Source organism: Haliotis cracherodii, unplaced genomic scaffold (genome assembly GCF_022045235.1).
Source record: "Haliotis cracherodii isolate W230 unplaced genomic scaffold, xgHalCrac1.p SCAF_13, whole genome shotgun sequence".
Lineage (NCBI taxonomy): Eukaryota > Metazoa > Mollusca > Gastropoda > Lepetellida > Haliotidae > Haliotis > Haliotis cracherodii.
Window position 1 is genome coordinate 32,985,792 of NW_027266268.1, and position 26,444 is coordinate 33,012,235.

Consider the following 26,444-nt stretch of genomic DNA (forward strand, 5'->3'; position numbering starts at 1 on the left):
ATATCCCTATTGCGTGGATCAATGCTCATGATGTCAATCACTGGATTGTCTGGTCCAGACTTGATTATTTACAGACCGCCGTCATATAGCAGGAATATTGCTGAGTGCGATGTTAAACAACAAACAAACTAACTTAGCACAGAATTTGTCTCACTACATTCAAGGTAGTGGACTTGTCTGAGTCAGCCCTCAAATTTGTTAATTACAAAACTGTTATTATGAAATGTAGCAGGATCTCAAGGAGTACCTGAGGATTTATGCGTCCCACGTTAGGTTTTAAACTACGAGCCAGCTAATCAGGGACGCATAAATCTCCATGTACCCAGTGTGATTCTGCTACAACAAATTTATCTTACCGACATGTTTTAATATGACATTGTAAAAGAATTAAAACAAATTCAAAATTGATAGAAAACAGCTGTTCGTTAGAGCTGAGGTTAACCTGATGTTCATTAAGCATGCAGCTTTTTGTTTCGAAGCGGGGTATAAGGGATTTATTCTGCCTCTCAGAAATCCATGTGCATCCTGACTTGCTCGTGGTGGGGTATAAGGGATTTATTCTGCCTCTCAGAAATCCATGTGCAGCCTGACTTGCTCGTGCTGAGGTATAAGAGATTTATTCTGCCTCTCAGAAGTCATTGTGCAGCCTGACTTGCTCGTGGTAGGGTATAAGAGATTTATTCTGCCCCTCAGAAGTCAATGTGCAGCCTGACTTGCTCGTGGTGGGGTATAAGGGATTTATTCTGCCTCTCAGAAATCCATGTGCAGCCTGACTTGCTCGTGGTGGGGTATAAGAGATTTATTCTGCCTCTCAGAAGTCAATGTGCAGCCTGACTTGCTCGTGGTGGGGTATAAGGGATTTATTCTGCCTCTCAGAAATCCATGTGCAGCCTGACTTGCTCGTGGCGGGATATAAGAGAATTGTTCTGCCTCTCAGAAATCCATGTTCAGCCTGTCTTGCTCGTGGTGGGGTATAAGGGATTTATTCTCCTGCTGAGAAATTTATTTCCCTCCAAGGCAGGATACACCGTATTTTTTCTAGATCACGTGGACTAATCAGATCTCATCATTCTGACATGGAGTGGGCATAATAGCTGTTAGCATGTTTTGGTGGAAATATGTTTTTCTGAGTAATAGGGTAGGAAAGTCATTATTCTAAAAGTTATATTGAAGATAGCACGCAAAAGTTAACTTTCTTTCAATCATGAAATTTGATTGGACTGTTATTTTTAACCTAGTGACAATTGGACCAGACTGAACAGGAAGCAATATTTGCAAGTGGGTTTGAGGTATATATCCTAATGTAATGGAGATATGATACACTTGATGGTTAAAGCGGAGATAAGGCAGACCTGTGACTTTGTGCAGGACAAGAAGCGCGAGGACAGGACAGCCCTGGAGAAGATGATGCGCGAAGAGCAGGAGGTACAGGCCATCATGGCCGCCAAGGTCATGTCTCAGAAACAGAACCTCGTAGACGCCATTGCCAAGGTCAGTATGCTGTAAATACTTGCCTTTCGGCGTATGTCAAAGTCTTGTAACATTATGGGAGTGAGTGAGTGAGTGAGTTGTTTTTTATGTTGCTATGAACAGTCTTTCAGTTATGTCATGGTTTGACGTGACAGGGAAGTCTAAAGTGCATGAGTTTAGTGCTGACAGACCTAGAAACATAAATGGAATCATAGGTTTCTGACACAACAAAGGGATGCAACTCTGCACAGCAAATGGTGGCACCTAGGACAACTGTCCCAGAAGCCCATTGATAATGATGATCAGTATCAGTGTTTGTAATCTTAAACGTGGTTGAGTACTACTTTCCTTTGGGGGGCTTCGTGGCAGGACAGGCCTCTTGTAACCATGGTAACTCATGACAAAGATATGGATTATAAAGATTGGAAGTATTTACATGGGTCAAATGTCAGGAAAAGCTGCTTTCGTCTGTGAAGCCTATAATATTGCCTGGTCCATAAGGGTCAATGGCATAAAAGTGCACGGTATTACTGGTATGCCAAGATAGGAAATAATGATTAATATGTATCAGCATGACCTCAATACATGTGGAAAATACTGGTATATACATTTTTCAAAATCATGCAAATTTTCATCTTGTTTGGAAAGTTGTCGTAAGTGACAAGTCGGATTAAAATTATGAAATTTTCAAGTGATTCCTGTGATCGAAATAGCAACAACAGCTTCCTGTACATTATGTGTGTATTACACAAGCATTGTTACCATGGCAACCTCCAACAAAATGGTGGATGACTACGAAGTTGTCAAAAATCGTCTGATAGGATTATGTACAGTGTGTTGTGGTACATTATTGCAATAAATAGTCATCACAAAGCTGGAATATTGTTGACTGCGGTGTTATATGTCCTTCACTCACTCGCTCACTCACTCAGGTCAGTGTTGAGGTGACTGATATTTTGTGATTGTACACTGATGTGATCAGATGCCACTCATGGCTGTATGTGACCCTGAATTGTTAGTAATGCTGATGGCACAGCCCTCCTGTTGTCACTCATGTCAGTTTGATGCCTTGTTGTGTGCGACAGGACCAAGAGCGGATCTTAGACGGCCTGAATCAACTCAGTGAGAAGAAGGGTGTGGAGAGAGAGAAGATGTTTGGGGCGCTCAAAGAAGGTAACTTACTCTGTATTTAGTCATTCTACCAATTGTCCCGTGTCCCAAACTGTGGTGTCCCATCTGCCTGACAGTTTTCCCCTTGGGGTTCCAGGTCAGTATGGGTCCAAAGCAATCTGTGATTGTCAGCTGTAACTAAAGTAACAAAATTGATCAGCTGTTCAGACATGGTGCCTTGGTTGATACATGTCATCCTACCCTCACAGTGTTGGACATTGCTCATGATGTCAATCACTGGTTTGTCTGATCCTGATTCAATAGACTGCCTCCATGGTCTAGTGGTAAAGCTTCTGCCCAGAGAGCCGAAGGTCCAGGGTTCTATCCCCGGCAGTGTCATACCAGAAGATATTAAAAGATTATATTTGATGTTACCCTGTCTGGCGCCTGGCATTAAGGGGCTAAAACAAGGACTGGTTGGCTCAGAGTCAGTACAAGGCTATATAAGTGCAATAATCTTGAAGGCGATGTTGAACCCCATTTCACCTCACCTCACCCTATTCAATTATTTACAGGACAACGTGATATCACTGGAAGCAGTAAATCAAACAATAGTGTTGCCTCGTGTTGTAGTGGAGAAGAGTGCGGACGAGCTGCTGGTCCACCTACTGGATATGACGGAGAAGGCCAAGAAGACGGAGGAGCTCCTGGACGAGCTGGAGCAGGAGAGGTACGCCAGATGTTTCTCCACACCTCTTAGTATAGAATAGCCATTCAGGACAATTCAGTCTTACACCTTTCACGAACGTCCGTACAGTCCGATGACTAGCAGTGATGTGTTTATGCGTGACATCACCATTGTGGGAGGAAGTAAGCCACACAACTGGTTGGCACAACAGTTTCCGTAGACAGGACCTCTCACAGCTCCGTCTTCTAGCTCTAGTCAAAGAAAAACAGTAGAAGCTTTGAGGTAGAAATGCAGGATAAGTATCCAAATGTAAACAATATTTCGATTTTACTAAATTTAAGGCTGAAGAGTTGAGGCTGGCAAGAATTGTGTTAGAAGTGTGAAGTGAAGGACTGTTTGTTTAGTTAATAGCGCCTTTGTTACCATGGTTACAGGAGTGTGAAGGACGGTCTGTTTGAAGTGAGGTGGGAGGAGTTCCAGACGCTACGGAAACAGGAAGTCCTCCGTGAGTACACACAGTTTGTTGACCACCTCCTGTACAGTCACCATGGGTCACCAACAGGGTCAGAATATGTCCCCCGCAAGCCCCTGCTGGCTGTGAGAGAGGACTAACTGGTTGGGTGGCAGACTCAGTGTATTGGTTGATTGCTCATAATATCAACCACAAGGTTGTCTGAGTGAGTGAGTATGGTTTTACGCCGCTTGTAGCATTATTCCAGCAATAACACGGCGGGGGACACCAGAAATGGGCTTCACACATTGTATCCATGTCGGGAAACAAACCTGGTCTTCGGCATGACGAGCAAACGTTTCAACCCGACCGCCACGAGATTGTCTGATTCACACTTGATTATTGACAGGCAGCCATGACATAGCTATGGTTGAGTGTGGTGTTTTACAGCAAACAAAGCTTACAGTCTGTTTCTTCAGGAGACCGCCTCCGTGGTCTAGTGGTAGAGCGTCCGCCGGGAGAGCAGAAGGTCCACGTTCGATCCCCGGCACTGTCATACCAAAAGACGTTAAAAGATGGTACTTGTTGTTACCCTGTCTGGCACTTAGCATTAAGGGGCTAAAACAAGGACTGGTCGACTCAGCGTCAGTATACTGAGTCTGAGTGGGGTATTCATGTTAAACTGTGGCATGGTATCTCAGTGAGTTAGCACTATAAATCGGCATCAATCCGGACTAGTACAAGCAGCCACACCCACACATATGCATGCATGTCGCAATATTAGTGCAATAATCTTGGACGCGACCATTTCACCTAACCTGTTTCTTTAAGCCATTAGAGTTATTATGATTATTATTTTCCCCCCGCACTATTTGCAATACAACTTTTTGGCCAATGTGCAGCCCTAGCCTGGACCCCCTTAAATGCTAACACTGGCATGTCTTGTTGTGGATGTTGCAGGAGCGATGAAGTGGAGCCTGCAGGATGACGAGGGGATGGAGAGACTGAGGCAGGAGTACACCATTGACAAGGACAACCAAAACAAGAGGAACCTCGAACAGTCAGTTAACGAACAGCATAGATTCAGTGATTTGGTGATAATTGTTTGACAAGATGTTTTGCTATTTGGGATTTGGGACATGTTTAAAGTACAGAAATCACTTGGTTTGGTTTAACTGTATAAAATGAATTAATCAATCAATTAATCTTTTAACTTGAGCTGCAAGGAGATGTAGATTATCTCCCTTGAGTGACGTCTTTAGATCCAAAGCCTTGATGAGAGACATGACACATTATCTCAGTTCCTGCCACAGAGGAGAGATAAACTGTAGTTTGGAGTGGTTTGTCTCACATCCAGGAGACATTTACCGTATTCGACGTAATAAGCGCCCAGGGCACTCTCAAAATTAGAAATAGGGGGCTCTTATTGGAATATTATTTTGGTGAAAAAAACAGAGTTGAAAGTTCGTAAATTTGGTGGTTTATGCTGACAACCTGAAATGTTTATATACGACATATATATATTTTCCAGGATTTAATTGCTCATAATTTAGGGTGCATATAACACACGAGTGCGTATTATACACGAATAAATAAGTCTTGTGTACATTGATCGGAAGGGGTGCTGATTGAGATTGTTCACTAGCCAATATATTAGCAAATATCGCTGTAGGCGTTTATTAGAGTGGGGCGCTTATTACGTTGAATACGGTAATCCACATTTGGAGCAGTTTGACATCTGATTTCTGATGTCTAAAAGTCAGAATCCATGAAATATAGGACCTCCTCCGTGGTCTAGTGGATAGAGCGTCTGCCCGGAGAGCAGAAGGTTAGGGGTTCAATCCCTAGCAATATTGTACCTAAAGATGTTAAATCAGAATTAAGGGGAGAAAGCAAGGACCGGCTGGCATGGAGCCAGTATAATGTGTCTGAGAGGGTATCCATGTTAAACTATGGTATCTCTATGGCTAGCACTATCAAACCAGCATTAGTCCGGACTAGTACAGGCACCCCATCCTCTTGCTTTACCATGATATGTGACCCATGAAGATCCCGGGGTAGAATAGGTCTTCAGCAACCCATACTTGCCGTAAAAGGCGACTATGCTTGTCGTAAAAGGCGACTAACGGGATCGGGTGGTCAGGCTCGCTGACTTGGTTGATACATGTCATTGGGTGGACCGATGCTCATGATATTATTCACTGGATTATCTGGTCCAGACTCGATTATTTACAGACCGCCGTCATATAGCTGGAATATTGCTGAGTGCGGCATTAAACAACAAACAAACCAAAACCAAACCAAACCATGATATGTGACGTTACAAAAGCTAAGAAGAAAGTTAAAAAACATACAAGTATTCACTGTCAGATACAATTACTCCACAGCAGCCTACCAAATGCAAGACAAAGTGATATCTACTGAGTATTAGTCATGTTAAGTTGTACAGTGTATGTGGTGCTTTATTCCTGACTGGGGGCACGGGTGGCCCAGTCGTCTAAGGCGCCGCGATTCGCTGTGCAGAGTTGCGTCCCTTGGGCACACCGGAAACCTATGATTGTGGGTTCGAATCCCGGTTCGCCCCAATTGTTTCTAGGTTTGTCAGCACCATACCCATGCTCGTGGGTTTCACTGAAGTGGTAAGCGTCTGAGACCTGCATCACTTCGGGCTTTCCTCCCACATTAAGCTGACACGCCATGATATAACTGGAATAATGTTAAAAGCAACGTTATACCCAACTCACTCACTCACTTATTCCCGACTGTTTGTTCCCAGGGAGACTCTGATAGCAGGCGATCAGGTGGAGAGTTGTCTCTACCACCGGGAGGTCCATCAGAAGGTTGTCATGGAAACACTAGCCGAGCAGGTGAGTATCTCACGTTGTTCCTGCAAATAAATCAATCAGGTTACGCCTTTTGCCGTTCAATATTTCTGAATTTCTGTTCATAACCTGGCATCAGTCGATCTCTATATAAACAAGTTATTTCCAGAGAATGGATTTGAATGTTTCAAAACATTTGCAGCCTGCAAAGTAGACACTTTCTATACAAGGAACCGAGAAAAGCATGCATGCTGAGGCTTGTGATTGGTCGGTTCCTAGAGTACTGACTTTACATCTGGAACATAGCTGAGTTTCTATAATTGTTCTCAAGAGGACACATGGTTTAGACCCCAACACTCTGTTGCTTGTTGTAAGAGGCTAGCAAGCTGGATTGAGTGGTCAGGCACGAAGACTTACCGTATTCGACGTAATAAGCGCCCACGGTGACATTTGCTGATATATTGCCTGGTGAACAATCCCAATTAGCACCCCTTCCAATTGATCAATGTACACAGAGACTAATTTAATCGCGTATAATACGCACTCGTGTGTAATATGCACCCTTAATAATGGGCAATTAAATTCTGGAAAAATATATCTGTCGTACATAAACATTTCAGGCTGTCAGCATAACCATGAAATTTATCTTTCAACTAATATTCTTATAAGAGCCCCCTATTTCTAATTTTGAGAGCGCCCTGGGCGCTTATTACGTCGAATACGGAAGTTGGTTCTGTCTCATCGTACACCGATGTCATGGGATGTAGCTCATAATATCAGCCTCTGGTTCGTCTGGCCCAGGCTGTGGTCATACGACCCGTGAAAATCCTGGGAAGAATAGGTCTTCAGCAACCTATACTTGCCGTAACTGGTGACTATGATTGTCGTAAGAGGCAACTAACGGGATCGGGTGGCCAGGCTTGCTGGCTTGGTTGATGCATGTCATCGTATCCCAATTGTGTAGAACGATGCTGATGATATCAATCACTGGATTGTCAGGTCTAGACTCGATTATTTACAGACCGCTGTCATATAGCTGGAATATTGCTGAGTGCGGCGTTAAACAACAAACAAACATACTGTGGTCATACAGTAGATATGGGTAAGCCTTTCAATAACATCATTGTCATATTGTTTGATAGGCATTACTTAGAAGTTGACGGAAGACAAGATAGACACAATTTTTATGGATAACAACTTCTTTAATACTGTGAAAAGCGACGTTTCGGTATAGATCCTTATACCTTATACCGAAACGCGCTTTTCACAGTATTAAAGCAGTTGTTATCCATAAAAATTGTGTCTATCTTATCATTGGCATAGAAAAGAAAAACAGCATCAGAACTAAAACGTACCATTAAATCACAAATACATGTTCCCCCCACAGGAGCAACTACAGAAGCAAGCGTTTGAAGTGCTGCTGGTGGCCAAGGATGCCAAGAGTAACCGGATCAACAGCCAGATCCGGCTGATTGAAGAACAGCTGATGCAGCTCACTCTGGTGGAGCAGGAGCGGAAGGATGCTCGAGCTGAGATGGAGCTGGTACGTAGCCTTGTGTCAATATTGACCAATACTCCACTGTTAGAGCTGGTACGTAGCCTTGTGTCAATATTGACCAATACTCCACTGTTAGAGCTGGTACGTAGCCTTGTGTCAATATTGACCAATACTCCACTGTTAGAGCTGGTACGTAGCCTTGTGTCAATATTGACCAATACTCTACTGTTAGAGCTGGTACGTAGACTTGTGTCAATATTGGCCAATACTCCACTGTTGGAGCTGGTACGTAGCCTTGTGTCAATATTGACCAATACTCCACTGTTAGAGCTGGTACGTAGCCTTGTGTCAATATTGGACAATACTCCACTGTTGGAGCTGGTACATAGCCTTGTGTCAATATTGGACAATACTCCACTGTTAGAGCTGGTACGTAGCCTTGTGTCAATATTGGACAATACTCCACTGTTAGAGCTGGTACGTAGCCTTGTGTCAATATTGACCAATACTCCACTGTTAGAGCTGGTACGTATCCTTGTGTCAATATTGACCAATACTCCACTGTTAGAGCTGGTACATAGCCTTGTGTCAATATTGACTAATACTCCACTGTTAGAGCTGGTTTGTAGCCTTGTGTCAATATTGACCAATACTCCACTGTTAGAGCTGGTTTGTAGCCTTGTGTCAGTATTGGACAATACTCCACTGTTAGGGCTGGTACGTAGCCTTGTGTCAATATTGACCAATACTCCACTGTTAGAGCTGGTATGTGTCCTTGTGTCAATATTGACCAATACTCCACTGTTGGAGCTGGTATGTAGCCTTGTGTCAGTATTGGACAATACTCCACTGTTAGGGCTGGTACGTAGCCTTGTGTCAATATTGACCAATACTCCACTGTTAGAGCTGGTATGTGTCCTTGTGTCAATATTGACCAATACTCCACTGTTGGAGCTGGTATGTAGCCTTGTGTCAGTATTGGACAATACTCCACTGTTAGAGCTGGTAGGTATCCTTGTGTCAGTATTGGACAATACTCCACTGTTAGGGCTGGTACGTAGCCTTGTGTCAATATTGGACAATACCCCACTGTTAGAGCTGGTACGTAGCCTTGTGTCAATATTGGACAATACCCCACTGTTAGAGCTGGTACGTAGCCTTGTGTCAATATTGGACAATACTCCACTGTTAGGGCTGGTACGTAGCTTTGTGTCAGTATTGGACAATACTCCACTGTTAGGGCTGGTACGTAGCCTTGTGTCAATATTGGACAATACCCCACTGTTAGAGCTGGTACGTAGCCTTGTGTCAGTATTGGACAATACTCTACTGTTAGGGCTGGTACGTAGCCTTGTGTCAATATTGGCCAATACTCCACTGTTAGAGCTGGTATGTAGCCTTGTGTCAATATTGGACAATACTCTACTGTTAGGGCTGGTACGTAGCCTTGTGTCAATATTGGACAATACTCCACTGTTAGGGCTGGTACGTAGCCTTGTTCAATATTGGCCAATACTCCACTGTTAGAGCTGGTATGTAGCCTTGTGTCAATATTGGACAATACTCTACTGTTAGGGCTGGTACGTAGCCTTGTGTCAATATTGGACAATACCCCACTGTTAGGGCTGGTACGTAGCCTTGTGTCAATATTGGACAATACCCCACTGTTAGGGCTGGTACGTAGCTTTGTGTCAGTATTGGACAATACGCCGCTGTTGGAGCTGGTACGTAGCCTTGTGTCAATAATGGATGATATTCGACTGTGAGCTGGCTAGTGACCTTGTGTCAATATTGGACGATATTCCACTGTGAGCTGGTACGTGACCTTGTGTCAATATTGGACGATATTCAACTGTGAGCTGGTACGTGACCTTGTGTCAATATTGGACGATATTCGACTTTGAGCTGGGTGTAATTGTAAAGAAGATTGATGCTTGTCAACAAATGATACACCTTAACATCTTTCCAACTAATGATCTTTCGGTTTAAGCTGTTTGTGTAAAGAAAACATCATCGATATTTACAGCCTGCTATACTCCAGGATTTCTCCCTTCTCTCCGTATCTGTACCTTGATGCCAGATCTTACCTTGTTGTGGTTTGTATTAGATGTGATGATGTTTGATTGTAGAACCTGATAGCTGAAAAGAGGATTGCGTTGTCGGCGATGTTGTCGCAGCTGTTGGAGGAGCGGGACATGAGGCAGGTGGAAATCAGGAAGAGACTGGTATGTCATCCATTGTACAAGGGTCTAGATGGAGGGTGTGTGTCACAAGTCGCTAATCAGTAACATTGGGGGACTTTAGACAGTAGACATTATGTCTTCGTCATAGTGTTTGTTGGTGTTGTATTCTACCATAACATCGAAGAATGTTTGATTCTCATTGGTTAAAAAGAGCTTTCCTTTTTGCTATAGAAACCCCTTTTAAATATATTAAGTCTTTTCACGCAAAAAAACGTGCGCATGGATACATCGATACTCTACATATCGATTCATATTAAATGGCTGCCGATTGATCACCCATATGAACTGTAAAACGTATCAATATTTCTTCTATTACACGCTGGGTCTCTAATACATGCGGGGTCAATGGCTCTTGCGAAATTCATAAATGGCCTCGTGTCTAATAGAGGAAATACGGTAGTTTGATATTGGATGTTTTTGGCGACGATATGATCTTCTAGTCCGTAACCCTGACTGCTTCGATGTTGAGATTACAAGACTTTACAAAGGCATATCTTCACTCTATTTATATATTTGAAACCTTGCGCTAAAGTGCTCAGTTCCAAATTAAAATAAGGGGAAACTACTCTACAGTGAGACTACGTCATAACACGGTAGGCGTGTGTGTTTGTGTTTCAGAGTGAGATGGAAGAGTGTCGGGAGATGGGACAGACAGACTACTGGCTGGTGCAGTACCAGCGCCTCATGGACAAGAAACCACAGAGACTCATCGACAGCGTTAGTACTGCAGATACACTCTCTTACAATGCTTTACTTCTTCAATCCTGTAGATCCATTTATAGCTTTCTCTGCGTGAAGAAATTAATAAAATAAATTAATCATCTATCAGATGCCGAACTGCATCAGACCGGGGGATATGTCATCTCCTGATGACTCTTGTCTATAAATGTTTTAATGGTTTAAAAAATGAAGCAGGCCAACTAGTAACTGTAACCGTTGTAATTGGGTTATGTGTGTAACCATGGTAACTGTGGGTACAGGAGAATGCGCTGGAGGTGGAGGTGGTGAAAATTCTGCGGAAGTCGGGAGCAGACGACTACCTGCCTGTGTTCGCACGTCACAAGATCACCATAGAAACCATTATACAGCTCACAGAGGATGATCTCAAACAGGTGAGAGGCAGCATGTTGTGTGGTTAATTCCATGGCTGATCAGTACATCAGGGATTCTTTGATTGTATTATGCAAAATATATATATATATATATAAAGAGAGAGGGGGAAGGAGGGAAGGGCATATAGAGAGAGCGGAGAGAGAGACAGAGGTTAAAGAATGGAGAGAATCCTTTGGTTAGTCATCAGTCATAAGGGATGTTTGATGTGGAAACGCACACAGTGTCATTATTCAAAGAATCATGTGACTTATAAGTTGTAGCAGGATCACGAGGGGTACATGGGGTTTTATTACCTCCGGCTCGTGGAATAAAACCTAACAGGGGACGAATAAAACCCCATGTACCCCTCGTGATCCCTCTACAACAAATTTATCTTACCGACATGTTTAAATGTGACATTGTAAAAGAACTAACACAAATTCAAAAATGATAGAAAACAGCTGTTCAATTGAGCTGAGGTTAACTTATGCTGTGTCACGTGACTTCCATTGACTCAGAAAAAATGTGTGGCTTTTTACTTTGAAGTACTTTGAAGTGGCGGGGTATAAGAGATTTATTCCCCCACTGAGAAATTTATAACCTGCCAATGCGGATTACATAGTATTTTATCAAGATCATGTGGACCAATCAGATCTCATCATTCTGACATGGAGGTATGATAAAGTAATTTATCCATCTCTTCCCAGATCGGTGTTCATGAAGTTGGCCTGCGTAAGTCTATCTTGCTCTATACAGAGGAGATGAGAGTGGAGAACAAACTAGGGGGGATAACTCCGACCGTGGAGACTCCAGCCAAGGAGGTTGTGGTAAGTCCTCAATAACTCGATACAACACTGAATTGGTTCTTTTCAAGTAGCCTGATTTCTTGTGAAATATTAACTCCTAGTAATTAATGGTGGACTTGTGACAGTATCAGGTAGTAAGCTGACACACTGCTGCTGAAACAAGGTGAGACTTACACCCTATGGTATATTCAAAAAAGAGGAGTGAGTGAGTCAGTTGGGTTTAACACCGCTTTTAACAGTATTGCAGTTATATCGCCGCGTGTCAGCTTCATGTGGGAGGAAAGCCCGAAGTGATGCAGGTCTCAGACGTTTACCATTTCGGTGAAACCCACGAGCACAGGTATGGTGCTGACATCTGCATCAAGATATGAGGTGACCTTTGACCACCATATCTAAATGAAGGATCGTGGGTTCTGGGGCCAATCAGATGTCATCTTTCTTAAACAACTTGTATAAACAAACCCCCACGCAGGACACAAATCTGCATCAATGGTACGCCCTGGCTGTATGTGTCATGGAGCCCGGAAATGACAGGGTATAAAATATCCACAATTTTATAATGGCGTGGACATAATCATCTATAATCATCTTTCTTTCTTCTTAAGATACATAAATTAGATATACTGGTCTGAATGCTTTTCTCACTCGTATTGAGAACACAAAAGCCTTGTTGCTGATTGGTTGTTTAGAAAGGTCACCTGACGCAGACTCCTATAGGGATGGCCTCTTGGCACAGAGGAGTATCGTATACGAGTACAAGATCTGATTTGGGGGGAATGTTGAAGTCCTGATGGTAGAATTCAGAAATGGTCCCTAGAATAAACGCTGACCACAATGAGGATTGGTTTGTGACAAGATGAGACGTGGTTGATGATCATGCTGTCACCATTAGTATGGCTTGCACAGGCTGCTGCAAATAGCGGGAATAGTGTGGATTTGGCACGCAACATTTCCTCAACATATGTCAGAATGTGATTAGAAGCATTAAGAGAGTCCTGTAAATCAGAAATAGAATCAGTCAACATGATGTTATAAACATGACATCTGTCATCCTACTTGCAGACGTCCGCAGAAGAGCCGTCAACCTCCACACAAGCTGAGCCCTCCGCACCCGATAACCCTGCAGCAGGGGCCATGTTTCAGAGACAGAGGTCAATCATCGCCCGGGGGATGAACTCCGAGTGCTCCATCTGTCTGGAAAGAGAGGTAATTAGTCCAGACCCCCCCAATTTGAAAACCAAATGCAGTTTGAAGACAAATGTAGACAAACCCCCCCAACTGAGAGAGGATTCTGTTATTGGACCACTCCATAGATCCACCCTTGTGAGACATAAAATAATATTTGTTCTTGTATCCTGCTTCAATATGATACTGTAAAACGTGAAATTAATGCGAGCGTGAATTAAATGCAAAAAATGCAAGTGGTCTTTCCATTATTAAACATCGCATTTCTATCAACAATCAGACATTTTGGATAGCAGATATACCAACTTAGACATACGCTGAAAACAAAGAACTATGTATTCCACATCACTGTTGATTGAGCAGCACTTGTAACAAGTATATAAACAATGTCATTCAAACACTAATTTACATCCTGTGAATTGTCACTGCTGGGGTCAAGACAAGCGTTCTACTCACTTATGTCGTCACTTATCACACCTGCAAGTCCAGACAGACGCCACCCAACACGGTGTCTTTGCTCTTTGCGACTACATCAAAGGCCGACACGAGCCAGCGCGCACATATAGTTTTAGCTGAAGTACTCTACTCACCGCTAATAAGCGGTGCTACTTGGTGTGTGATTGGATTAATGTAAGGTTGGATTCAGGTGAGGATTTTCCTGTAAACCTGACAGAGGACAATTTGTTTAGATATAAATCCACTGATGCTTCAGAGGAGGGGGGTGTCGCATTCATATTGTAGTCGCATTTTTTTGGAGACACTTTAATTTCACGTTTTACAGTATATGACATTTGTTATGCCTGACTGTATTTGAAACTGGAACCAGTTTAACATTTAGATTAAAGTTATCTAATGGCAATGAGTGAATGTGTGGAATTTATTAAAATGTGAAAAGTTTTTGTATGTGGATCATCAGTAATGATTAGGACGAGTGATTGTCTATTATCAGACGAGACAGCCCGGAGAGACACGACCAGCATTAGTCAGACACACAGACAAATGCATACTGGCTTACGTCTGGACTAGTACAAGCAGACACAAACACAGAGAGACTGACACAGACATGCACGTACACAGACATGCACACACACGGACGCAAGCACACACACGCACGCAAGCATACATGCACACACAACACATGCACGTCTCTATGTAAGTGAAATACTCTATATGCTTAACACCATTTTGCTTTACCTATTTACAGCCGATAACATTGCTGACACATTGACAGTGACATAATTCAGCAGTCATCCTCTAACCCACTGGGTTTAACTTAACTAGGTTGTAAGAGGCGACTGTGGATCGGGTGGTCAGACTCGTACCCTGACCGGTTGTTGCTCATAACGTCAGTCATTGGTTTATGTCGTCTAGGAATGTTCACCGACCACAGTCATATAGCTGGATTATTGCTCAGTGCAGAGTTAAACAACAAACAAACACCTTGTTCTTGCAGTCCCAAGTGATCTTCCTCAACTGCGGACATATCTGCAGCTGTGTCATGTGTTGCGGACCACTGACGCTGTGTCCGCTGTGTCGAGCTCCGATCGTACAGAAGATCAAGCTCTCACAGCCGACGACGTGAATGACCTTCACCCCAGCAGATCAACAAAACCTGTTTCTCTTCCATGTAGATGAACTTGTGGAGACGTGGAACTCTATAATTTTATATTTCAGGTTTTGATATTTTCCAATTGTAATCGAAATGTGATGAACTGTAGCTTGTGGCCTTTCTGATTGTTGACTAGTATTTTGTGGTGAGTTTAGGAACCTAGGAGCTAGGTAATAGCAGAAAGACGAAACGTCTCTGTCACTGGTGTACTGGTGTGAGGATATGGAACATTTGCCCATTCCAGATTTAAAGAGTGGATCTATTAGAAAGACATTATTGATTTGTTTTTGTTTGCACCCTGATGGATTGTTGTAGATCCTCATTTATTTTCATGTCTGAAAATGATCTGAGAAATTGTTTGACACTGATAAAATCCGGAAAATGTTGAAACCAGCTAATAGCCTTGTTTTGGGGACTATTTTATTGTGTATGAATACGCTATTATAATGAAAAGGATGAAAGATGAGATGGAAGTGTCACTTTCTGTTTTTTCCAACATTATTTGTTCCGCGATGAGTCTCGGCTTAATGCGTATTACCAGTCCTAAGGTCAAGGTCAGCTGAAGGTTGCCAAGTAATTTCAATGGCAGAAAGATAATTTTTGTACTGATGTTGCAATAAGACGCATTTAATAATAGTTATTCATTTTGATATGACAAATTATTAGAGATTTGTCTTTTTATACCTGCATGAAATTATCCATATACTTGATGTACAAATTTACCGATTTTGAATGTAAATAATATTTGATTATATGTCCATGCTGTGTAGTTTTCTGCGTAGACGTGTAGTAGGTTCTACCTAGAAGAAGGACCAAACAGTGAAAAGTTACTAGAGTGTCTGTGATACTGAATGTCAGCAAAATTAATAACATATTTGTCAGAACCCTTGGTTCCATTAAAAAGGTAAATCCAGTCTCATGCATGCTAATCTTGGTAAGATAAGTGGCAAAGAAAACTTTGAAACTCCCCTGTTCACGTAAGCATAAGCTGTAACTCCCCCGTGCACGTTAACATAAGCTGTAACTCCCCTGTGCATGTTAAAATAAGCTGAAACTCCCCTGTGCACGTTAAAATAAGCTGAAACTCCCCTGTGCACCTTAACATAAGCTGTAACTCCCCTGTGCACGTTAGCATAAGCTGTAACTCCCCTGTGCACGTTAACATAAGCTGAAACTCCCCTGTGCACCTTAACATAAGCTGTAACTCCCCTGTGCAAGTAAACATAAGCTGTAACTCCCCTGTGCCTGTTAGCATAAGCTGAAACTCCCCTGTGCACGTTAACATAAGCAGAAACGTCCCTGTGCAAGTAAACATAAGCTGTAACTCCCCTGTGCAAGTAAACATAAGCTGTAACTCCCCTGTGCAAGTTAACATAAGCTGAAACTCCCCTGTGCACCTTAACATAAGCTGTAACTCCCCTGTGCACGTTAGCATAAGCTGTAACTCCCCTGTGCACGTTAACATAAGCTGAAACTCCCCTGTGCACCTTAACATAAGCTGTAACTCCCCTGTGCAAGTAAACATAAGCTGTAACTCCCCTGTGCAAGTAAACATAAGCTGTAACTCCCCTGTGCACGTTAACATAAGCAGAAACGTCCCTGTGCAAGTAAACATAAGCTGTAACTCCCCTGTGCAAGTAAACATAAGCTGTAACTCCCCTGTGCAAGTTAACTTAAGCTGAAACTCCCCTGTGCAAGTTAACATAAGCTGTAACTCCCCTGTGCAAGTTAACATAAGCTGAAACTCCCCTGTGCAAGTTAACATAAGCTGTAACTCCCCTGTGCAAGTTAACATAAGCTGAAACTCCCCTGTGCAAGTTAACATAAGCTGTAACTCCCCTGTGCAAGTTAACATAAGCTGAAACTCCCCTGTGCAAGTAAACATAAGCTGTAACTCCCCTGTGCAAGTTAACATAAGCTGAAACTCCCCTGTGCAAGTTAACATAAGCTGTAACTCCCCTGTGCAAGTTAACATAAGCTGAAACTCCCCTGTGCAAGTTAACATAAGCTGTAACTCCCCTGTGCAAGTTAACATAAGCTGTAACTCCCCTGTGCAAGTTAACATAAGCTGAAACTCCCCTGTGCAAGTTAACATAAGCGAGGTGATAAGTGAGTAATCAACGCCAGTATGTATATTATTAGACTTACGATTGCTGTAGTGCTACATCATGTAGTTTAATGGCCCTGGGGTGGGGTGCATGGGTGCGGGGATCGGCTGTGATGCGCGGCGGGGTGGGTTGGGGATCAGGCTTGGGTTGGTGTGGGGCGTTGGTCTGGGTGCAAGTTTGGACCTAGCTTTCAGGGTTGGTCCAGTGGTCTACAGGAATTCTGTTACTCCCACCAACTACTTTGTGCTTTTAATGTTTTTTATAGTTATGAAGTGGAACTTCAGGGTAGAATTGGGCTCAGATACCGAGGAGATATACATACACCTGCTCAGAGGCTGATACTCAGCCCACGTCTGCATTAATGTCCATAAGAATTTCAAATTTCCCACTTCATATTCTTATGGTTATAACTATTTAAGTGTTTTGGCTTTTGTATTTGTTTCACTGACCATGTGACAACAGGAGCAATAAGAATGAGAAGAAGCTTTATAACTTTTTATCTTAGTCTTTTTATCTTGTCCTGCATTGCTACCTTAATGCTTCCACTGCTGTTCTTTGATTCGGAGCTCTGGGCTGTGAGATGTCCTGGCCACAGAAATTGTTATGCCAATCAGCAGTAGAATACTTAAGGTAGTAATGCAGGATGAGTATCCAAACTTAAAAAATATTTAGATTTTACTAATTGTACAATGTCAAAGTATTCCTAAGCCAGACAATTATTATCGTAGGTTCAAATCCTGGTCCGCCCTGATGTTTCTAAGTTTGTAAGCACCATACCAAAGTGGTAAATATTTGAGACCTGCATCACTTCAGGCTTTCTCCACACAGTAGGCTGACATGCCTTGATTTTACTGTAATATAAAAGTGGCATTAAACACAACTGATTTATTCACTCACAACCAAGAGTACCCCCCCACCCCTCACCCCACCCCCACCCCAAAATGGTTATAATGAACCAGTCTTGGCTTGTTCAAAGAAAACAACACTTTATTTATCAAAAATGTTTGCTGACGCCTGTATACTCTCAGAAACCAAAAAAAACAGACAGAATTACTACCTCACATAATGCACTTCAGAAAGCTTTATATGCTCAACAGAACCGATAACATTGGAATAAAGGGATCTGATAAATAGTTTTACTGACACAACTAGCTCTACTTAGAGATCGACATTGTTCATGTACAAGTACTGTACAACCTGATGTAGAGTAATTACTTGGAGATATATGTGAGATATATAAGATATCCTGTAGACTTGATGTCCGTCATGTCATAATATTGTATATGTTCATATATATATATATATATATAGGTATATCATAGGATAGATTGTAGAATTGTAGATGCATAGATGAAATGCATGTTTGACCCAGTGTTCTTAGTCTCGGCGTTTCTACAGTTGAACACTGATAGGTGTTACCATGAGGGCTCTGTAGGCTGGAGAAACATAGACTCGGGTAGCTGTGTATCAAAACCGACCAACACTCAAGAACCAATATAAATGGTAATATGCCCTGCGGTCGGCATTTAACCATTTTTACTGATTTAATTGTATCCAGACTCTCTACCCTTTCTCCTCTATGTCCTCAACAAGTGTTAGATAAGTAACATGAGTTATGTCCCCTGGGCAGGTACTCTAATCCTTGCCACAGGACTGGAATCCATCTGACACAACCTGTCCTCCGATACTCCTCAGAGCCCTCGTGAACATGGATGCATTATGCTCAGCTTTGTTGTTGCATTATGGGTAAGACTGCCACAAGTTTCTAAGACGTCATCTTCCCTAGGCGAGGGCGTTAACTGACTATCAAATTCTAGTTTCCACTCTTGCCGGACTAGGCTGAAATTCCGGAGTTACATTTTGGCTGGATTAACGAGTCTGTGCATAGACCAATCAACAATCAAAATCCTGTAATGAACTAAATATCCGGTTTGGAAACAACATGGATTTCAACCTGCAGATTTCGGTCAACTGTAGGATTTACAAAGCATGTGTACCGCCAACTGGGCGTTGACAGATATTTTGAAAATCTTTTCATGTTTATTATCAAGGTGCTCACTATTATCAGATGCACTATGTGAGGTAAGGCCTGTTTTATGACAATATGGATCTTGATTATCAATCCGATCGTCCTGACTGGGTGCTGCCATTTTGTTTGAAGCATTGCAAGTGATATGAGAGGTGGAATCTGATTGGTCAATAGGAGGGGCATAGAAGGGACATAACTCTTAATAGTGCACTGGTGGCGCTATGATCAAGCCTGTAAAATCCAGTCCTGTTCGGCAAGGGTGTAAACTGGGCTTTTATAGTCAGTTAACTCCCTTGCCTGGAAAGATGCCAAGAAGTAGAAAAAATAGACGAAATACGTGATTCTGTGTTTGATTGAGTAGATTTTAAATCACTGTCACTGTTTGATGTTTATGTTTAAAAGGACAATAAAATAGCTTGCCTCAAAAGCAAAAGGAATTTTCAAAACAGAGATTGTTGGCAGAGAAAATTCTTAAAACGAGCAATGAGCACTGATATCCATGTATTAAGCATGCTTATTGTCTGGAACATTCATACCAATATTATATTTAGTACATTGTTGGTCACAATCAACTAGATAAATAACCCCAGCTAGATAACCCCATCTAGATTATCCCAGCGAAATAACTCCAGCCAGATTACCCATACATAACCCCCGCATATATAACCCTAGCTAGATAACCCCATCTAGATTATCTCCGCTAAATAACCCCAGCCAGATTACCCATACATAACCAACCCCAGCTAGATAACCCCAGCCACATGACCCCAGCCAGATTACCCATACATAACCCCAGCCACATAACCCCAGCTAGATTATCCCAGCTAAATAACCCCAGCCAGATTACCCATACATAACCCGAGCTAGATAACCCCAGCCACATAACCCCAACCAGATTACCCAAGCCAAATAACCCCAGCCAGATTACCCATACATAACCCCAGCCACATAACCCAAGCTAGATTATCCCAGATAAATAACCCCAGCCAAATAACCCCAGCCACATAACCCCAGCCACATAACCTCTGCCAAATAACCCCAGCCACATAACCTCTGCCAATTATTCTTGTCACTTTTTGTCAGTTTTGCAACTCCCCAAGTAGGTGTTCCCAAGATTGAAGACCCAGGTGATACAGGAGAGTTACCTCCCTTAGCCAGTTCAGGATCTGCTGGCCTGGTATCTCACTCCACCCCATTTACAATCCTTGACCTGTTACATCAGTGGTACCACAAAATGTTATATTGCCACTGTGTCATTTTTTATAATCTTCAAACATTGAGCTGACATGCCATAATTTAGCTGAAACTATATGGCTTAAATCCAACGCACACTAAATCTATTCAGACTGTTGACAAGATGCATTTAAAATGTAATCATTTTAAATAAATGTAGATGCATGTTGTATTTTTGGGGGAACCCGCTGTTATATAACCAGCTTCTTATGCCTTGTGTAGAATATTTTCTGAAAGTTATTTTTCAAAATAATTCACCTTGCCCAGCATTACCTAGTTCTGAATTGATGCTCATTATATTCTGATGTCAATGTTAAATACACAGTTGTGTGCTGGTACAGTTTCATGTACTGGTTGTACATACCTCAAAGCCTGCTTCGTCCTCTGTTTAGGATACACACTTTTAATACCGTGTTTCCTCATGATGGGCTGAAAATGAAGAAATATGTGTTTCAGACAAACAAGGCCTCACCAGTGTACATACATATTTAACTGAATTTTATCCTAAAAATGCAGGAGGGAAAAAACAATAGCCATTTTTTTATAAAAATATCAAAATACTAAATATATTACTGCATTGGTTCTAAGTCATAGTTGTGTATAACACACACAGAAAATCTCTTTTCAAAAATGCTATGTTCTTGCCTCAGTGGAAGACTTTGTTGGTCCGAAAGGAAAGGACATATTTAGTGAAAATGTCAACATCACTTTAAATGTTTTAGATGTTTTAGGTTTGTTTTTTAAATGCCTGAAAAGTGACGGGATATCTAAAAACAAGTAACTAGATTATATTTTCATCAAGTTGGATATGTTAGAATATATACTTCCTTCATTGGAGATAATCAGATTAGAACAATAATTGTTTGAAACATTTTTAAATGTACCCTAAGGGGCACTGCAGGGACATTGCTTCTCTATGACCCTGAGGTCAAATTATTAATGTACATTTTTTATATGTTCCTTAACTTTGTTTTTTATCATTATTATCTTAATACCATTGTAATGCTCCTTAATTGTATATAATCGTAATAATACCATTATTTATAGTACTCATGACTTACAGTCCTGGACTCCGTTCCATGAAGCAATCTTAGCGCTAAGAACATAGGGCCCTGGGCCATAAAGACATCTTAACGTTATGACTATCGTAAGCCTATGTTATAGTATGGGAGTAACGATCATCTTAGCGCCAAGATCTCTTTGTTGAATGGGCCCTGGAACCTGTTCCACAAAGCTATCTTAGTGCTAAGTTGGTCGTAGCTCCCATGTATTATCATAGGCTTACGATCAACGTAGCACTAAGATCGCTTTGTGGAACAGGACCCAGGTCTTAGTGACCCTGTAAATTGGTTGTGCATGTACTTAGTAATATTTATTTGTAATGATTTTTACTATTTTGTGATTTATTCGATGAATCAGTGTCAAAATTTGTTTTGTTTCGACACATTATTTTCATGTCGACACCAGTGAATATAGTTTCCTGGTGTTACGTTTTATGAATAATCAAACTGATTTGACTGATGTTTTATGTAGCCTAGCCATGAGGGGTCCTTGTGGTCAAGTAGTGCCTCTCTTAGCTGTATTTGTTCTTTGGTCGTGGTTTGAATCTCTGATTAGCCCTAATTACAATCTTCGGTTTGTCTGCACCACGGCCTAGGATTTCCTGACTAGGGCTGTCCGCATTCCTCATCCCTTGAACTGTGATGATGTGATGGCACTGAAACGTGTTCACACCTATTTCAAAATTGAAATCAAACTCACTCACTCACACACTTACTCACTCACCCACAGACCCACCCACTCACTAACTCAATCTCTCACTCATCACTCACACACTCAGGTCTTCAGGAACCCATGCTTGCCGTAACAGGCGACAATACTTGCTGTAAGAGGCGACTAAGGGGATCAGGTGGTCAGGTTTGCTGACTTAGTTGATGCATGCAATCGTATCCTAATTGTGTACATCAATGTTCATGATGTCAATCACTGGATTGTCTGGTCCAGACTCGATTATTTACAGACCGCCGTCATATAGCTGGAATATAGCTGAGTTTGGCGTTAAACAACGTACAAACAAACATGACCAAGTGATCGTCTGCAGGTACTGGGGTCATATTGATGTGAGGTGGCTGTTTGGAAGTGAGGTCGACAGGGAGGAAATATGATAATTTATTTTTGCCTAGTGATGCTGTGTCCCATGTTACGGTCTCAGTACCTGTTTTCAGGAATGTCAATCACAGGTTCGTGTGGCCCAGAGTTGATTATTTACAAGACACAGTCACAGCTAGAATATTGCTGAGTGGGTGTAGACATCAAACAAACAATATACATTACATCATATAAATTCAGATATGTATTAAATCTAGTCCTTGATAGTCATTTAGAAGTTGAAAAAACATGAATACATGACACTTTTTTATGGATAAAAACATCTTTTATTGTTTGTTATGACATTTCAGGGCTACTTTTTTGCCCTTCATGAGAATTCACCTATTGAAGGAGCAAGAAACGTTGTTACAAACAATAAGAGAAGTTGTTATGCATAAAACGTGTCATGTATTCATGGATAAAATCATTGATACAACTTCGTATGGAGTCTTATTGGCTCATATTGTGATCAGAGCAGGAAGTGTGATATGCTTGAAATTAATACATGTGTGCTTAATATACTGACACACTATGAAAATGCATAGTGGAATTTGAGAAATAATTTTCAGCATTCTGACAAAAAACAAAGAAAATGGTATGTGGTGAGGCTGTAGTGAGTGAGTATTGTTTTACGCCGCTTTTAGCAATATTCCAGCAATATCACGGCGGGGGACACCAGAAATGGGCTTCACACATTGTACCCATGTCGGGGATCGAACCCGGGTCTTCGGCGTGACGAGCGAACGCTTTAACCACCAGGCTACCCGACCGCCTCGGTACGGCCGGAAGGCATGCAACATCGCAATAAAGTTGTCCGAGCTTGAATCCTCATTCATGTTGTCATATTTGGACATACTCTTCCAGTCGATTGCTCCTTATCAAGAGTGGACATCCACTCTGTGTTTTCATGTGTTTCTGTAGGCCTAGTTTCATTTATCCAGAGCTATACAGTACTAATTGTATGGATAATCAGCGTGACTAACCTGGTAGTGTTGAAGTTCATCATCTATCTACTTCAAGTTTCTGTCCAGAACATTTTTTATCTGCACAGTATGTTCATAATTTACATTCTGCTCAAGTTGAAGAAGTATTCAATCACTGTTCTTGTACAGTCGTAGGTTCATGTTGTAACTGTAAATATGTTGTTTTTCCGTCATATGCTCATTAGTGGAACGTAGTTCTGATATTCAGTAATGTGTCCAAATGAGGATACTGTATTCGACGTAATAAACGCCCAGCTCTAATATGCACCCACGGCGATATTTGCTAATATATTGGCTAGTGAACAATCCCAATTAGCACCCCTTCCGATTAATCAATGTACACAAGTCTTATAATACGCACTCGCGTGTTATATGTACCCTTAATTATGGGCAATTAAATTCAGGAAAAATATATATGTCGTCTATAAACATTTCAGGCTGTCAGCATAAACCACGAAATTTATCTTTCAACTCTGTTTTTTTCACCAAAATAATATTCTTATAAGAGCCCCCTATTTCTAATTTTGAGAGAGCCCTGGGCGCTTATTACGTCAAATATGGTCACTGTGATTAAGATTGTATTCAGGAGTTTTTATTCAATGGTTTAGTAATGAGACCAGATCAAGTGTTCTCTTCTGGGTGTATGTTGTTTTTTAATGTACCAAGATGTAAAGACAACATACAGAGTTCTTTGTGGTACATCTTTCAAAAGATGAATTGAACGTAAATGAAAATACCAGTAGACACACATGATGTAATAAGTTGATACCAACTATATAATGGGTTCCGGTGCAATGGCTTAGAATGTTGACATTTGGTATTTGTTACATTAAATCAAACTTGTTGATACGTGTCTGTTTCAGCCGGAGGGCCAGTAGACCAAGTGTCGATAGTTGGAAGGAAATGTGAATTTCCAATACTGTGTTATGCGACATTACTGTATAAATACTATATTAAAGCAATTATTACTGTAAGTACTGTGGACACTTAGAAAATTTACAAAGGGGGCTCTTACTAAAACCATACTTTATTGATGCATGCCATCGTATCCCAAATGCGTAGATCGATGCTTAAGATGTCCAATCACTGGATTGTCTGGTCCAGAGTCGATTATTTACAGACCGCCATCATATAGCTGGAATATTGCTGAGTGCGGTGATAAACATCAAACAAACGAAACTATTACAAGTGTCCCTGTTTGTGCACTGTTTTCCTCTGAAAAGGCTAGTAGAAACAACAGGTTACGTTGTTTGATAAACGCAGCACTTCACTCCCCCACAACCAACACTAACAGCCACTGGTATTGGATCTCTCTGTACCAGAAACCTATGAGCATGGGTTCGCATCCCGTTTCACTCCCATCATGTTTCTAGGTTGGCTCATGGGTTTCACCGAAGTGGTGAAAGTCTACAACCTGCATCACTTCGGGCTTTCCTTCCACACCAAGCTGACACGCCGCAATATAACTGAAATACTGTTCAAAGCGGCTTCAAGCAACATCTCACTTATTCTGAAGGAACTTGTACTGAACAATGATTCTAGTGTAATACAATGCACTCAACAGAAGAAATAGTGTTGGGAAACAATAGTATCAATAATATGTAGAACATGCATATTCATATTTAGGCAGTTTTTTTTTACATTTTGATGTTTTGCCTTCCTGGCGAAGTCCTGACTCAGTGATGTCAGACAGTCCGTGTGTACATTCAGATCTCGTGCCAATATTGTTTTTGTTTTTTCATCTCATCTGTATTGACGACAAGTTTTTTCTTAATAAAACTGTTCTATCTCCTATTCAGTTTGTCATTATCTCGGAATATCGATCCTTGAAGACCAGGGCTAGAAGGTCTTCAACAAACCATGCTTGACGACTATGCTTGTCGTAAGAGGCAATTAACAGGATCGGGTGGACAGGCTCGCTGACTTGGATGATACATGTCATCGTATCCGAATTGCATGGTTCGATGCTCATGATGTCAATCACAAGATTGTCTGGTTCAGACTCGATTATTTACAGACTGCCTTCATTTAGCTGGAATATTGCTTTTTGTGCAGCGTTAAACTACAAACAAACAAAACAGTATTTTATGTCCAGTCTGTTACGATATATATATCCTGGACCAATTTGACACAATATTGAATGTTGAGTCCTGGTTGAATTATATGATGCTATTTATAGCTGCCCAAACAAGTCGACCCAATGAGCGAGGGAAATTCTGTTACGATTTTCCTTTAATTCTTTATTCAGTACTATACAGGCCACAAGCCCTTTGTACAAAATGTATGACATATTTATGGCACAGTCACAATTATAAAATAAGTGTTCTTTCTTCTTGGCTGTTATACAGACATTTATCAATCCTAGTAATGAGCTTTGTATTAGATAGAATAATATATAAAAAACATTAAACTTACGGACATTTGGGTGTAAATAATAATTTGAAGGAATAGAGAGATAGGTAAGTATATGTGTAGGTAAGTATATGCAGTGCAGTTAATGAACTGCACAGCCTTGGGACTGTTTCTGCCTTTTGTTGGTTTGTTTGTTTGTTTAAAGTAATTTGAGATATTATCCACAAAGGTAATATGAACTTTCAACCATGGAATACTAGCCAGTGGTTGAATGCAGTAAAACGCTGCAGTCAGTAATATTCCAGCTACCGTAATTGACATAATAAGCGCCCACGGCGATAGTTGCTAATATATTGTCTAGTGAACAATCCCAATTAGCACCCCTTTCGATTGATCAATGTACACTTATTTTTTCGTGTATAATACGCACTCGTCTGTTATATGCACCCTTAATTATGGGCTATTCACTAGAAAATATATCTGGAAATATAACTTTTCTTTTGTATCATTTCAGGCTGTCAGCATAAAACACAAAATTTACGATCTTTCAACTGTTTTTTTTTCTCCAAAATTATATTCTAATAAGAGACCCCTATTTCTAATTTTGGGAGTGCCCT

The 26,444-nt window shown here is 41.3% G+C and overlaps 1 protein-coding gene across 1 annotated transcript in view; it reads left to right on the plus strand.

Annotated features, from left to right (window-relative positions):
• Positions 1–16,268, plus strand: part of LOC139459203 (E3 ubiquitin-protein ligase LRSAM1-like) — a 33,913-nt gene extending 17,645 nt beyond the window's left edge. Inside the window, exons 12-24 of the mRNA XM_071240658.1 lie at positions 1,369–1,491; positions 2,556–2,643; positions 3,214–3,310; positions 3,703–3,773; positions 4,680–4,779; positions 6,496–6,586; positions 7,929–8,084; positions 10,169–10,264; positions 10,901–10,999; positions 11,263–11,394; positions 12,082–12,201; positions 13,243–13,386; positions 14,819–16,268. Coding sequence (XP_071096759.1) covers positions 1,369–1,491; positions 2,556–2,643; positions 3,214–3,310; positions 3,703–3,773; positions 4,680–4,779; positions 6,496–6,586; positions 7,929–8,084; positions 10,169–10,264; positions 10,901–10,999; positions 11,263–11,394; positions 12,082–12,201; positions 13,243–13,386; positions 14,819–14,947 — 1,446 coding nt within the window. The 3' untranslated portion in view covers positions 14,948–16,268. The remainder of the gene's footprint in view (positions 1–1,368; positions 1,492–2,555; positions 2,644–3,213; positions 3,311–3,702; positions 3,774–4,679; positions 4,780–6,495; positions 6,587–7,928; positions 8,085–10,168; positions 10,265–10,900; positions 11,000–11,262; positions 11,395–12,081; positions 12,202–13,242; positions 13,387–14,818) is intronic.
• Positions 16,269–26,444: the final 10,176 nt, after the last annotated feature.